The sequence below is a fragment of the Pleuronectes platessa genome, chromosome 9 (assembly GCF_947347685.1).
Source record: "Pleuronectes platessa chromosome 9, fPlePla1.1, whole genome shotgun sequence".
NCBI lineage: Eukaryota > Metazoa > Chordata > Actinopteri > Pleuronectiformes > Pleuronectidae > Pleuronectes > Pleuronectes platessa.
The window spans coordinates 28,044,967-28,060,991 of record NC_070634.1 but is presented as its reverse complement, the minus strand read 5'-3'; the positions used below and the strand labels follow the sequence as shown (position 1 = coordinate 28,060,991).

The window sequence follows — 16,025 nt, the reverse complement described above, 5'->3', positions numbered from 1 at the left end:
AGCTGTCATCAAACCCCTACTCAAAAAACCCACCCTAGACCCAGAGGTTTTAGCCAATTACAGACCAATATCTAATCTCCCCTTCATCTCTAAAATCTTAGAAAAAGTGGTAGCCAATCAGCTGTGTGAGTTTCTCCAGGAAAATAATATATATGAAGACTTTCAGTCGGGGTTTAGAGCCAATCACAGCACAGAGACAGCCTTGGCAAAAGTCACTAATGACCTTTTAATAGCCTCAGATCAGGGACTTGTGTCTGTCCTCGTTCTGTTAGATCTCAGTGCAGCATTCGACACAATTGACCATCAAATTTTATTACAAAGACTCAAACAGTTAATTAACATTAATGGAACCGCCCTTAACTGGTTTAAATCGTATTTTTCTGATCGCTCCCAATTTGTGCAAATTAATTATGAGTCATCTGTGCGCACCAAAGTTAACCATGGTGTTCCACAGGGCTCTGTGCTCGGCCCAATTTTATTCTCATTATATATGCTGCCACTAGGAAACATTATCAGGACACACTTGGTAAATTTCCACTGCTATGCGGATGACACCCAGTTATATTTGTCAATAAAACCTGAACAAAGTAATCAATTAACTAAACTTCATCATGTCTCAAGGACATAAAAACCTGGATGACCCGCGAGTTTCTCTCATTAAACTCAGACCAAACAGAGGTTATAATACTTGGCCCCAAACACCTTAGAGATGCATTATCTAATGATATAGCTGCGCTAGACGACATCGTCCTTGCTTCCAATGAAACATCAGGAACTTGGGAGTGATCTTCGATCCTGATTTATCCTTTAATAGTCACATAAAACAAATTTCTAGAACCGCCTTTTTCCACTTGCGTAATATCTAAAAAATCATACATGTCCTTTTGCAAAAAGATGCAGAAGAACTAGTCCACGCATTTGTTACATCGAGACTGGACTATTGTAATTCATTATTATCAGGCTCCAGCAGGAAGTCGTTAAAGACTCTACAGCTTGTCCAAAATGCTGCAGCACGTGTCCTGAAGACAACCAGGGACAAAGACCACATGTCTCCTGTGTTAGCATCGCTACACTGGCTTCCAGTTAAATCTAGAATAGAATTTAAAATTCTCCTCCTCACCTTCAAGGCCCTTAATAATATAGTGCCTTTTTACCTTAAAGAGCTGTTAGTACCTTATCAACCCACTAGAGCACTCCGCTCCCAGAACTCAGGCTGTCGTCCCTAAAGTCTCTACAAGTAGAGGAGGAGCCAGAGCTTTCAGCCATGAAGCTCCTCTGCTGTGGAATCATCTCTCACTTTCAGTTCGGGAGGCAGACACCATCTGTTTGTTTAAGAGTCGGCTCAAAACCTTCCTTTTTCATAAAGCTTATAGTTAGAGCTAATTAGTGCAGCAGAACGTTACTTGTTCTATGTTTTAAAATAGGAAGCGTTTAGTCTAAAAAGGCATAGAGGTATTGAAGTCTGATCTACTGAGTGGGTCACATGGTTTTCATCGTTCTACCATACAAACCAGTAGCCAGTCAGATTTACCTTGAGCCTCAGTGTAGCCTCAGGTTCAGCCTGTATCATTGTATCATTGATTACAAGAAAAACACACCTGATGGTGCAAAGGGACTTTATGACACATGACACACGGAGCTTCTCTTTCCAGCTTCTCCTTCCTCTTCTTCATCCCTATCACATCAAAGAGATTCATATCTCATCAGTACATGTTTCTGACTTGACTTCTTCCCCGAGTCCCTTTGTTTTATCGCCTGCAGATCAGGGCCTCTGTGGCCGCACCATGGATTACGATTGTGGATCGTGCATCAGAGGTCGCGGTGGTGGATCCAGTTTGATCCAGTTTGGTGGATTCTGTATCGTGAGGGCTGATCGTAGTGGTAATGGTGAATCCTGTGTCGCTTTGGCGTCAGTAGTGGTGGTGGACCAGGACCGAGGTGGTGGATGATGATGGATCCTACCTGGCGGCAGTGGACAATGACTGTGGACTATAGTGGATCTGGTCTTGCTGGTTGCTGACCAGAGACTATGATGCAGCAGGACTGATTAACATATAGTATTGAAGTTATCCTTCAAGATGTTTCCCCTCATCAATGCTGCTAACAACTTTTATCCTGATGATGTTTCCTTCACTTGACATCTGTTGACTTGTGTCCGTCCTGGGAGACGGGTCCTCACACGTGTCTTTGAGGTTTCTGTGTATTTGTACCTGTTAACAGGTTTTTAGTAGTTTGTCCTGACTCTTGTTGAGGCTGAAGGACAGAGGATGTCTCACCATGTTAAAGACTATGAGACGAATTGGGATTTGTGAATATGGGCTATACAAATAAAATTTGATTGATTGATTGATTATTGTAAATAGGTATCGTTGATATTAGTTGATAAATAGCTGGCAAGCACAGCTACCTACAGTATTTATCCGCTCACTCAGAATAAATAAAGTTAACTCACCTGGTTAGAGACTCAAGCATTTCACTGCCAGCGACTTCTTAATGTTATTGTTGTGCATTTGATAATAAAAATCTTGAATCTTGAATCTTGAATTATTGTACTTAACAAACAACAGGTCTGTAATGTCACAGGTCACATGACATCAGAACTAAACTAGCTCACACTTCCCCTCGCTGTGACTCAAGTCACATGGTCTTCCACTAACCAGAAGGTCGGCGGTTCGATCCCGGTCTCCCCTGTTTCTTGTGCCTTTGTCCTTGGACAAGATCCTGAGCCCCATGTTGGCCCGGATGTCTGTGTGTGAATGATATGATGAAGAGCGTGGTGTACATAAATGCACTGTATGAATGAATGGTAACACTGAGTCATCAAGAGCGTAAAGATCCATATAAATACAAACCATTTATTTAACAGACCTTTTAAAACTGGCCCAAGTCGAATGTGACAAGTGTAAACATTCACTGTAAGTGTGTGTTGAATTATTCACGTGAGCTACTGGTCATCTCTCCACACAAAGTCATTTCCTGGAAAGCAGCATGTGCAGGAATTATTTATCAGTGTGTTACAGGACACCGAGCAGCACACACACACACACACACACACACACACACACACACACACACACACACACACACACACACACACACACACACACACACACACACACACACACACACACACACACACACACACACACACACACACACACACCCATGCTGGGGCCCTCAGGAGACTTGAAGCTCCGGGGCCGTCGTGGCCTGTTATTTATTGCGGACTCACATCTATTCTGTTGCCTTTATTTGATATTATTTGATATTATTTGATATTATTTGATATTATTTGATATTTCTTTTCAAGCAAAAATGAACAAACATGTCGGATTCCAGCGAGAGGTCAAAGATTGTGTGAGAAACACACGAGCATCAGTCCTTCGGTAACAGCTGATCAATACCTCATTCATACCAATTAATACATTCAAATATTGTTTGTGTTGATTTGACATCAATCAATCAAATTGTATTAGTATAGTCTAATTTCTCTGGTCCCAGTTTGTCTCCTCAACAAGGTGAGACGTCCTCTGTTCTTCAACAACAGTCAAACTACTGAAACCTTCAACAGGTGGAGAAGGTAGAAACCTCAGAGACACATGTGAGGACCCGTCTCCCGGGACGGACACTAGTCCAACAGATGTCCAGAGTAACAGAGACTCTTTACAGCTTTGACTAGAATAAACACTTTGTACCAAAATGGAAGGTCAATGAATTTGTAAATTACAAATAATCCCAGTTCATTTAATTTATCTGAGATTAAAGTGTTTCCTGTTTCTCTGAGGAGACAAGGATCTTCTTCTTAGACGATCTTTGTCCTCAGGTCTGAATTGTTGGGCTGGCTCTGTGAGCAGCCAATCAGAAAGCAGCTCCTGACGGGAACGCCTCATATATTTTACCAACCGTCCAATCAGGTTGCTGCTCCAGCCGGACGCCATCTTGTGCTGTGCAGTGGAGCCGGAGGCTGGACGCGCTGCTCGTCAGTTCCGTGTTGTGCGATGGACGAGTGCGTTTCCTGAGTCAGCAGAGAAACAGCGGCTGATCGGTCCGAGCAGGAGCGGAGAGTGAGTCCAGGTTAGAGTTCGAGAGCAGCGGGTTGTAAACATGTGACTGTGCAGCAGCGGGAAGCTAAGCTAGCTGAGCTAGCTGCAGTGTTAGCTGAGGCCACAGCAAACTGCATTAAACAGCCGCTGTTGAAACGTCCCGCGGCGCTGCACGTTCACACTGATATTTGATTTCACAGACTTTTATTAGAGATAATAAACTAACGAGGAACCGGAACGTGACGCCCATCAGCTTCCGGAGGGGTCACGCCCCCAAACCGGATGTGGCCCCACTGTAACTTCGTTGTGGGCTCACGTGGTCTGAACTGGTGCCACACAGACCTGAGTGTGTTGTGATGGTGGTGAAGACGAAGTGGTTCAGACTCCAGTACACTGGCCACTGGTTTCAGTTCATTGTGTGTCACATGCAGGCTGTTCCAGAGGCTGTTCCAGAGGCTGCTGGTTTTAAACCACATGTCCTGTTTGGAGCGAGTTCAGTTCCCATCGAGCCAATAGAAGCAGCCGCTGCTACCAGTCACTTTCTACTGGTGTTGTGCATGTTGACAAATCCCAGTTTGTCTCGTAGATCTTAACAAAGTGCAAGGGAAGGAGGGGGGGGGGCTTTCAGATTCAGTGACATCTTTTAAATCTCTTCTCAAAAGCATTTAAGCTTTATATTAATCATTAATCTTTGAATTGTGACTGTGAAACTTTGCCTCTGTTCTGTCGTAGTTAGGGTTAATTCTGTAAATCACTCAACGTGTATTATGATTGTGTGTAGCCTGTTTTTGCAAAAAAAATAATGATACATCTTTTAGGAGCCAATAAGCCGAACTACTGAAGTGACCTCCTGACGGTTACCTGTCACTTTAGACTTAGTTCTACTCTGGATCAGTTCAGGTTCCCAGCTCAAGATGTGACGCTGGTTAAAACTGACAAGTGGACTTGTGTGTCGTTGTGTTGTTCACTCTGTGTCGACGTATGAAGACTTTCATAATGGAAATCAGGACCCAGCTGGACTTATTGTTTTCCATCTGGTTAACGTCTGTTCAGTCGTTTCACTGTTGGTCAGCGCAGCAGCTTTTATTCAGGCTCATTTACAACCTCTTGTTGTCTCCATTGGTTCCTAGTAAGGTCTGTGATTGGGTATTGATTATGAATTGATTGGGTATTTGGGGCCAATAGATTTGGGCAGAATATTTTTTAGCACAGAATAATTTTCACATCAGTCAATACTTGTGTTCAGTCAATCTTTATGATCTGTTGCTGATCCTCTTTTCTCTTCCTCCATCTCCTCAGTAAACATCTTTTAACCGCGTCATTTTGTTGCTAATTTTGTTTTTTCTCTCTCTTCTCTCCGTCTCTTCTTCACAGCGGTGTCCACCACGATTTCACAGTTGGTACCAAGGTAGGAACCTGTGCTTCCTTTTCATCCCCTGCTTCCTTTCCTTCTTCTGCTGCTTCCTCCCTCCTCTTCCTCTCTCCGGTTTGTTTCCTGCTGTGAACTCTGAGTGTGTGACGTACGTTTCATCTTGAACCAGGTTCTGTGTAGTTTCCTGATTGGTTCAAACTGCAGCAGTGATTCCACCACTTTCCTCAGTCTTAGAGAATCCGATGAACAGCAGGGACACAACGTTCTTCTGATTATTGATTATCAGCTGCGGCGATTAGTCAACGAAATTGATGACGTCGACGCTGAAAATGCGTAAATACGTATTTTAAACCGACGCGTCGCACCAACACAAATTATGATTTTACCTTTTTGGATTTCTAAAACGTTTATTTTCAATTCATTATAACAAATGTTCTTCAATATCACTTTGTAACGCCGGGTTTACACCGGCTGCTCACACGGGGGGGGCTCCTCTCTGCGCCGCTCAGACAGCGACTCTGCTTTCTCCGCCTGTTGTTGTATGTAACCCGTTCAATGAACTGGTTTGGGGGTCAATGATGATGGTCTTCATAGCCCCCCCCCCTCTCTTTCTATCTGCTTTTGTGCTTGTAGTGGATGGGCAGAGGGGGCCTCTTAATCAGTGATTGGGAAAATTAAAACAGGACAACAGAACGGGAATACAAAGTCTGGGATGCATGTTTGATCACTTATATCATTTCAAATCTGTGTTTCCCAGCACGATCCGCTCGCGGCGAGCGGGAAAAATAGACTGTGAATGAAATGGTCAATTTGATGTTTTTGGGGGAAAATTAATCGTTTAGATTAATCAACGCATCGGTAAAGTAGTCGACAGAGTGATGGATAGAAGAATAGTCGTTAGAGGCCGCCCTAGATATCAGTCATTTCCTCTGCTCAGTAATCAGCTGTTATTCACAGGAATACTTCCCTTCAGTGTCAGTCTGGGGAAATACTTTCTTTAACTGAAGAAAGAAATCGTTTTATTTTCCTGAACTTTGATCCAAATTAATTTAGAAACCGATTCAGACAACGTGAGCAGATCTGAGATCAGGGAACACTGCCCAGGAAACGCCTGGAGGAAAATATCTTTAAATCAATGACTTTGTTCTGACGTCTTTATTGTGACGTATTTAATGTTGAAACAGGAAGTGACTCCAGAACAACAGCTGCTGGCACTAGTGTCGAACAAATTTCACACTTTCCAAGCTTAACTTCACCAGCTGATGATAATTTATTATTTATTGTTACTAATTATTTCCTCATTTGAAGTTGATAAAAAGTTTGGACCTAAAAAATGGCTCAAACCTGTTTTTATCCAGCAGGGGGCACTCTGTGATTAAACTCAGATCCTTTTATTAGAAAAATAAAGAAATTCCTCACAAACCAACCGATCAGTGAATCAACCACGTGCTGGTGTCTCTGCTGCCTGGTCCCAGCTGTCAGACACGGAGACAACGAGACGTCTCTGGTTGCTGATTCATTATTCATCAGTAGAATCAGGAAAGACAACGGAGCTGCTCTGTTCACCTCGGCTCAGTTTCATCACTTAAGCTTTTTTCACACATGAACTGAACCACAGACGTGAACCTCACATGTTCTGCAGGTTCTGTATGTGACAACTCAAACGTCTGAGTCAGTGTCTCTGGACATTTTCTAGATGTTTTCCTGCAGCCTCCCAGTAAAATGTGTGGAAGCTTCCCAGTGAGCCAGTGGACGTGTTGATGAGGTTTCTAACACGTGACGTGAAACATGAAGAACACAAACATCTCAGGATGAAGAAGAGGAGCCGGACACGTAGAAGACGAAGACGTCCACTTGGAAACACGAGGAGATTCCAGATCTTCTGGTGATGAGGGCCGACGCCGGTGTGGACGAGATGGAAACAACAACACTGATCTCTCCACAGCAGAGTTTATACGTCATGTCCCGCCTCCTGCTGCTCTACAGGCTCCGCCCCTGCTGCTCTACAGGCTCCGCCCCTCACCTGGATGTTCCCACATGTTCCTGTTTGAACGAGTCGGACCGACAACCTGCTGCTGCTTCACAAACACAACTACACAACATGTCCAGATGCTATTTCATGTCTAACAACAGTTTGAAAAACATTTAACTGGAGACGTTGCATTTGACCTTTGACCTCTAGGTTCAGATATGTAGAAACTTTGTAAGAGGAAGTGATGAACACTCAGGTGCTTCAGGATGAAGAGGAGGGGTACAGATGACGATGATGAATTCACTGCTGTTATTGATTCATTGATTCTCTGGATGAAGAGCCCCCCCCCCCCCCCAGCTCTGTGTGTTGGATTAGTGTGTGAAAGTTGTGTTTTTTTCTGTGTTGCAGAGAGGATCTGACGAGCTTGTCCCCAGCTTCTCCATTGGTCCATGTATCATGAGCACCACAGGTCAGGCTCCCTGCTGCATCCACACTGACACAAGAACTGACAGTCAGTTGTCAGTTCATCACTGGTGCTATGGTTCACCTCAGTCTCATACAACAAACAATACAACATTATTTTCTTTGATTCAATGAACAAAGTTAAAGTCGAGGATTCATCACATCTCTGCAGAGTTTTACCCCCCCCCCCCCCCCCCCCCCACCAACTAACTGGTAACCAATTTAGAAATCTGTCATTACCTAGTTAAATATGTCTTGAGCTTGGAATATGATTAGTCATCATTTGATTGTAGATGTCTGATATACATATAGAAACAACATTGTCCAGGAAGAGGAATTAGCTTGAAAGTGAAAAAAAAAATCAGTTTTTATCTGATTTAATGATAAATCATAAACAAAGTCCTGGTCGGGTCATGTGACCGTAACCTGCTTTCTCTTGTTGTCTTTAGCCAATGGCAACGACAGCAAGTTTCAAGGCGACCTGAGAGGACCTAACCCTAACCCGTCCAGGGTCCTCCACATCCGCAAGCTGCCCAACGACATCACTGAGGCGGAGGTCATCAGCCTGGGTCTGCCCTTCGGAGACATCTCCAACCTGCTGATGCTCAAAGCCAAGAACCAGGTCCAGGTCTCAGATCAGTAGAGTTTACAGAGAGGTGGCTGAGCTCAGTCCTGACCTCTGACCTGTCTCCTCAGGCCTTCTTAGAGATGTCCTCGGAGGACGCAGCTCAGAACATGGTGGGTTATTACTCCACAGTGATGCCGATCATCAGACACCACCCGGTCTACGTCCAGTTCTCTACCCACAAGGAGCTGAAGACAGACAACTCGCCCAACCAGGAGGTAAGAGCGTTGGCATTTGTTAGATGTAAGCATACGTCCTGCAGCCAGACATTGTGACCATCTGCCCCTTGTCCCCCCTTGTCCCCCCTTGTCCCCCCTTGTCCTAGAGGGCCCAGGCAGCTCTTCGGGCCCTCACTATGTCTCATGTGGACATGGCGGTGGTGCCACCCAGCTCGGTGCTGAGGGTGGTGGTGGAAAACCTGGTCTACCCCGTCACACTGGACGCCCTCTGCCAGGTAACATGGGAACGACACCACATGTCTTTAAACAACTTTAAAGGGGACATATTATGAAAATTCCACTTTGTAGTTCTTCTTCACGTTAATTTGGGATCTGACATGTCGACCGTCCCAGAAACTCTGGATGAAAACAACTCAGGTGGTTTGTTGATGTTCCTCTATTTCAGAACCGATACGTTAGAGTGCGTCCAATGGGATCGGACCGAGATAAACGTCTTAGTCACACCACGCCCATGTAGGGAGGCTCGCTACATGGCCTTGGACGAGCGAGCTAACGCTAACCGGGCTCCACCGGCCCAGTTAGCTCGCGAGCTAACGCTAGCTGGGGAGCTGTGTTAAATGATCCTTGTGGTATTTTGACCAATATGTTACAGACAATTCATTAAGACCCCAAGGAACCATATCAACTGTGGTGAAATGGGCAGAATACGTCCCCTTTAACTAAAAATAAACTTTATTAATGCAAAACTTAACAAACACAAAGTTCTTTACACATGGATCAAAACATTTTAAGGCTGAGACGAATGAGATCAATAACATTTCCTAAAGTAATAAACTGGCGTGTTGGTGATGGTACGGGGATCAATGAGGTTTATTTTTTGGGGGGTTTTAAGGAGCCAGTGGTTTTGAACCCGCAGGTCCGAGCCCCATCACTGGTGGCGGGGAGCCTAGCTCCCAGTAAAGACCAGTCTATATAGAGAAGAGGAGGATTTGTTAAAGTTCTGCTCTGGTTCTTAGATCTTCTCTAAGTTCGGCAACGTGTTGAGGATCATCGTCTTCACCAAGAACAGTCAGTTCCAGGCTCTGCTGCAGTATTCTGATGGAGCGTCTGCCCAGTCAGCTAAACTGGTGAGTGCCGCCCCCTACAGGAAGAGGAAAGGTGACACCTGGTGCGCCCAGGAAGCAGCAGAGAACTGATGTGTCTTTGTTTCAGTCTCTGGACGGACAGAACATCTACAACGGCTGCTGCACTCTGAGGATCAGCTTCTCCAAACTCACCAGCCTCAACGTCAAGTACAACAACGAGAAGAGTCGAGACTTCACCAGACCTGACCTCCCCTCTGGAGATAGCCATCCCCCGCTGGAGCACCCGGCCATGGCCACAGCCTTCAGTAAGAGACGCAGGGCAGGGCCCCTCGTGGAGCCTCTATGGTGGAGCCTCTATGGTGGAGCCTCTATGGTGGAGCCTCTATGACTTTTAGTAAAACGGCCTCGACTCGGTAAAGACTCTGACTTCTTTTCTCTTCCTCAGCTCCAGGCATCTTCTCAGCCGCACCTTACGCCGGAGCGACTCACACTTTCCCTCCGGCCTTCACCTTCCAGTCGACAAGTAAGTCTCACCTTTGTGTCCTCACAGCTTCAGTCCTGTGAGAGCTGCAGTAAAGTGAAGACTGTTCAGGTAGAGAAGTGTTCACTAAGGAGCGTCTGAATCTGAGATCAGAGATTGAAACAGGTTGGTATGGATTCATGTCTCATCACTTGTTATGATGACCCTGGGCGGGTCAGGGTTGGGTCTACAGTGGACTTGTCCTGAATGGACTCAGAGCTGGTGCCGTCTCTTCAGACTGGATCAGGACTCTTGTGCAGTTGGTGGTTCAGGTGTTTACTGGTCTCACCTCTCCCAGTGTCCTCCCCCTACACAGGCCTGACGGTCCCCGCTCTGCCCGGAGCACTGGCCTCTCTGTCCCTGCCGGGGGCCACCAGGCTGGGATTCCCCCCCATGTCTCCTGGACACTGTGTCCTGTTGGTCAGCAACCTGAACCCTGAGGTGAGTCTGTCCCTGCACCTGAGAGTCCTCTGGTCCTCCTCTCCTCCCACGCTGTCCACACTGAGAACATCTTCACATACTGATGTATATATTTACATATGAAATATAAACTCCATCTATTTCAGGTTTAATATTTTGAACTAACAATCTTATTATAAAGAAATGAAACCGAAATATATAGAAGAATAGAGTTAAATCTTATTTTTGTATTGTTAATTCTGTGAGATACAAGTTTTAATATCACTTTTATATTATATAATATTTAATATAATAACACCCACTGATACAGAGTCTGGATCTGATTCAAACCAGAGACTCAGTGAAACCAGAGCTCCCAGCAAGTCGACCACACAGCGCCATATGTTCCCATATTGACCTCACCTGCCCCCCCCCCCCCCAAAAGGTGATTAACCTTCTGATTGACCCCTCACCTCTTTCTTTTGTTTCTTTAATTTGTTGCCATGGAAACTGCTCGGACCCTCCCACCTTCCCCTGCCCCCCCGCTGCCTTGTGTGTACAGAGAGCTTCGCCCCACTGCCTCTTTATTCTCTTTGGTATGTTGTCACTTTATCACCTGGATTTGAAGTTTCTGTTTGTTTTCATTTTGAAAAGATTTTTGAGATGATTTGACTTTATTCAGAATATCTGCAGCTCGGCCACAAAGACCCACACTGATCCCAGACCAGCGGGTCGGGACTTTATGTAAAGATGTCATCTTGTGGTGATGACGCCCGAACACGTGTTCGACCAATCATTAGTCACACTCAGCTGTCAATCATGACGGCTCTGTTTTTAACAGTGAAAAGACCAGATGCGTTTCCTGTGGCCGAGCTTCAGTGGTTTGTAGTCGACTCAGTTGAAGCAGGAAACGTCCGGTGGGCGAGGTGCAGTGATTGTGCGTCTGTCTTTTCTTTTAGTTTCACTGTTGAATCAGCTGCTCGTGTTTTTCTTAGTCAACACTCACAGTTCACACTGAAATCTGCCAGCTTCACATTGTGCACGCACAACTTCTCCCTCGTGTGACGTGAGGAGTTCCTGTCAAATTACATTCCCAGGTTTTTGACACCAGCTCCTCCACAGATTGAATTATTAACACATTAAAACACAGGAAGTCCTCATTTATTGATCTGACCATTAGAACAAGGGTCAGTGTCTCGGCAGGATGTAGACAGGCCGTTGTGACAGGTGTCACATGTGTAACATGTTGTGTGACATGTGTAACATGTTGTGTGACATGTAGAAACCTGTTCTGATCTGTGCCTGTCTGAAGGTGTCTATGGCGACGTGATGAGAGTGAAGATCCTGTTCAACAAGAAGGAGAACGCTCTGGTCCAGATGTCCGACTGCACTCAGGCTCAGCTAGGTAACACCTGCTGCTGCTGTTGAATCAGGGAAACTTTCATCCAATATTCACATTACTGCTCCATCATAATGCTTTTCTTAGCTGAGTCCTGTTCTGTTCAGAAGCTTGAACAGTGTTCTCCACTGGTCTGGTTGCAGCTATGAGTCACCTGAGTGGCCAGCGGCTGCATGGGAAGCCTCTCCGCATCACGCTGTCCAAACACACCAACGTCCAGCTTCCCCGTGAAGGACACGAGGACCAGGGCCTGACCAAAGAGTACAGCAGCTCCCCTCTTCACCGCTTCAAGAAACCCGGCTCCAAGAACTACTCCAACATCTTCCCACCTTCTGCCACCTTGCACCTCTCCAACATCCCGTAAGTCCTTCACCTGCTCCGTCCCCCGGCTGCTAGTCCGAGCACAGACACCACAGACACCACAGACACCACAGACACCACAGACACCACTCACAGGACCTACAGCCTCTCTCCTGTCTGCTTTGTCTTAGCCCTGCTGTCGTAGAAGAGGATCTCAAGGTGCTGTTTTCCAGCTCAGGATCAATGGTCAACGGCTTCAAGTTCTTCCAGTAAGTGTGAAGTCCTGCTCTCCTGCTGTATCCCACAGGCCCTGTTCTTCATCTGTGACCTCATCAGGTCTGTGTCTATACCCTCAAGCCTCTCTCACTGTCCCCCTTCTAGTCTCCTTCCTTCAGCTCTTAATTCAAATGGTGTCCAGAAGCCATCGTCCTTGTACCCACCCAGAAAACTGCATCTATGTCCTCATGTGTAGTTATTGTGTAGTCGCTGTCGAGCACTGCCCTGAAGCCCTCGTCCATTTCATCTGCATTGCATGTTTATATTTTCAAACCATGACCTAATCTTAAGTCTTTAACTTTACCCTGAAGCTGCTGTCCTCGTCCTGAGTCACCAGTCTGAGTTTAATACTGGTAGTACTGGATTCGACCAGTTTAATGAAAGTGTTGATATCGTGGTTTCAAACAAATCAACGAGGAGAAAGAATACTACGTGTGATTCCTAGTGAAACTGCAGCGGTTCAGAGACGTCCTTCACGTGTCCCAGGACCCATGTTCATCGGGGGGGGGGCATTTCCCTGAAACCCCCCCTTCCACTCAAATGAAAGGCCATGTTGTGTGAAGTCTTGAGAACCTTCTTTTGGTCTCCTCCAGGAAGGACCATAAGATGGCTCTGATCCAGATGGGCTCCGTGGAGGAAGCCATCGAGTCCCTCATCGAGTTCCACAACCACGACCTTGGAGAAAACCACCACCTTCGAGTCTCCTTCTCCAAGTCCTCCATCTGAGTCCCTGGATCCTCCGCTCTCCATGTTGTCCACTACACTCCGATCATTCCAACATGTCTGAACGCACCAGGAACTGGTCTGATGTTAAATTATTCAAGAAAAGCTCATGTTGGTTGTTTGCCTTAGAAGAGGATCAGGTCTGTGGAACACAAAGCGTTCGGAGAAGATTCTCTGAATTCAGGGAATGAAGTCTGTCAGTTTATCGTCAGGATTTTAAGGAAGAAACAGAATTCACATCGTGTCTTGTTTTGTAAACCAGTTATTTGAGCCTCTGTTGCCTTTTGACTTGATCTCAGAGTCTGGTATTAAAGTCAGTATTTTAATTTATTTCTCCAGAATTGGGACTTGAATCCTTTAAATCTTGACTTGGCTCAGACTTCCTCTTTCAGCGGAGTGGTCTCCCCGTGACCAACACTCGTGTCTTCATCAAACCAGTTCTGATAAATGTTGTAACCGGCAGACCTGAGACCAGGGAGCTGGCTCAGCCTCACACGACTCTGTGCCTTATCCCGGACTCACAACCATCTCCCATCATGCCTCTGTCAATTGGCAGTTTACAGTCGATAAAGGTTTACTGTTGAACTGTATAACAGATTCAACAGATATTCATATGTAGGTGTATTTTATTGTTGGTCTTTGTGTTAGTGTTTTGTACTGCGGGTCATTGTAGCATCACACATGTGAACTGACCCATAGTGGTTGTTGGGTTTCTAGTCCTAGTCTATTTTCTGTTCCTTTTGGATTTCTTGATTTCCATGTATGCAATCACGTTTTATTCAAATCAGATATTGTAGCAATATTTGAATCATTCCTGAGCTTTGATTGGTTTGTTTGGGTGAGTTGTGTTTCTCTCTGCTGCCTTGTTTCCCGTGTTCTGCTGTGAACGGTTTTATTTAGTTCGTGATCCACTTCAGCTGAAACCAAAAAGGGTTTTCTGGATGCAGACCAACGCACCTGCCTCAGGGTTCTGGTTCTGGTTCTGAGGACCAGAAACACAAACTGATCTGGTTTTGATGCTTTCCTCTGGATTCAGCCCAGTAGCTCTGGTCTCTGTTCAAATGGGCGAAGGCTCCGTGCCTTCACGCTGGGTCGCACACGTTGGTTCCTCTTGGTTCCACTGGTTCCACTGGTTTGACTGGTTTGTTTGTGTCTTCACTTTATTACGTTGACATTCCAGCTGCTCAGACGTCGTCATGACGACATCCTTCCTCATGGTGCATTCAGGGAACCTGGGAGATTATTTTGATTATTTTGACAGTAAAATAAAAATACCACAGAGTATCCCATAATGCATTGCACTTCAGTCATTGACTCTGTCTGAGACCGCAGACGCCTGTAAACTGACCAATCAGAAAACAGTACTGGTTCTAATACAGCAGGAAACTGACCTCAGATTAGACAGATTCTTTTAGTCTTAATTCATCGAGAACGAGACTCGAACCAATAGGGTTAACTCCCCAGTCCGTTACCATGGAGTCAGAGGTCACCTCAGGGTCAACAAGAGTTTTCATTCAAAACGTCCCCCCCCCCCCATCAAGTAACCAGTCATCACGTGGTCGTCCCTCAGCCCCATGTCGTTCATTACTGTGAACATTTAACCTTGATCCTTCAGTTTCTGAAAGGCAAATTCTGATGAATGTGTCAGTGGTTTCTCCCAGGTGACCTGAACACATCACGAGCTGTCAGGTGAGGGATGTGGGCGGGGCTGTTGAACTGTACATACATGTTCTGTAGCACATGTGACCGTTGGTTTTTATATCTGATGAAACTGATTAAATCACTTTTTATCTAAAGTTTCTTTGTCTCAGATTCTGAGTTTGTTGAAGTTTGTTGTCTCATCAGTTTTTAGGTTTAAAGGTTTCGACACAGCGACGCAACATTTCACCAATAACACAACGGCTGGTGTCGAGGTCCTGTCCAATCACACGCTGTCGGTCTCAGCTGTCAATCAGGAAGTCTCTGCTGTATCATCAAATAACGGATTCAAACCAAACTGATCAGAAACTTCTTTACAAACGTTCAGGTCCCATTTGCTAACATGGAGGAGGCGGGGTTTATGATAGCTGTAGCCAGACACCAGGGGGCGATAGACACATCTAACGTGGAGTGAGATGCTGGACCAATCACGTCTGTCCTTAGATGAACTCACTCATTCTGAAACGAACAGTTCGAGTCACATGAAATTAGTCTGATGCTTTTACTAATGGATTTAAGTGAATATAAATAATACATAAACGACGCCTCATTATGTTGCCAACATTCAGTTTACTTTGCTATTTCAATTATACTTGAATTCTAAATTTATTAATGAGCCTATTAAATGTCGATGTTCAGAGAAGTGTCGAATTCCTGTTGTAAAATAATACAGTAAACACACACACACACAGACACACACACAAACTATTCAAGTGGTCAAATAAAGACTGTAAAAAACATTCGATCAGATAATATTCACAGTTGTGTCCAGTAGGTGGAGCCATTGTCCACCGATTGGTTTAAAACGTCTACACATCGTGTCCTCACATCTTCTACCACCAGGACCTCCTCAGTTCATCTGCTCCTTCATCTCCTTCAGACTTTAAACACTTTAAACATGAAGTTACAAACTGGCTCTTCTCACGTGGTGAATCCTGTTGTGTTGTTGTGTTCAGTTCCATCAGCATGTGT

General features: G+C 45.2%; 1 protein-coding gene across 5 annotated transcripts; it reads left to right on the top strand.

Moving 5' to 3' along the window:
- Nucleotides 1-3,926: 3,926 nt before the first annotated feature.
- Nucleotides 3,927-15,154, top strand: ptbp1b (polypyrimidine tract binding protein 1b). Of its 5 annotated transcripts, none has more exons than XM_053430409.1 (16): nt 3,927-4,074; nt 5,418-5,451; nt 7,112-7,666; nt 7,796-7,856; nt 8,299-8,471; nt 8,546-8,692; nt 8,800-8,928; nt 9,670-9,780; nt 9,866-10,043; nt 10,184-10,261; nt 10,575-10,699; nt 11,220-11,253; nt 11,970-12,062; nt 12,200-12,416; nt 12,548-12,625; nt 13,226-15,154. In XM_053430409.1, the coding sequence occupies exons 4-16, from the start codon at nt 7,844-7,846 to the stop codon at nt 13,356-13,358; spliced, it is 1,509 nt and encodes a 502-aa protein (XP_053286384.1). In that variant the 5' UTR covers nt 3,927-4,074; nt 5,418-5,451; nt 7,112-7,666; nt 7,796-7,843; the 3' UTR covers nt 13,359-15,154. The 5 variants fall into 5 exon arrangements, with proteins under 5 accessions (XP_053286384.1, XP_053286381.1, XP_053286382.1 ...); XM_053430406.1 differs by having other exon boundaries at nt 10,557-10,699; XM_053430408.1 differs by having other exon boundaries at nt 3,958-4,064; nt 10,557-10,699.
- Nucleotides 15,155-16,025: the final 871 nt, after the last annotated feature.

Bases quoted from the DNA above. Each gene is read 5' to 3' on its own strand.
- ptbp1b (XM_053430407.1), top strand. The intron at 9,781-9,865 runs GTGAGTGCCGCC...TCTTTGTTTCAG, and splicing joins CTGCCCAGTCAGCTAAACTG to TCTCTGGACGGACAGAACAT. The intron at 12,417-12,547 runs GTAAGTCCTTCA...GCTTTGTCTTAG, and splicing joins TTGCACCTCTCCAACATCCC to CCCTGCTGTCGTAGAAGAGG.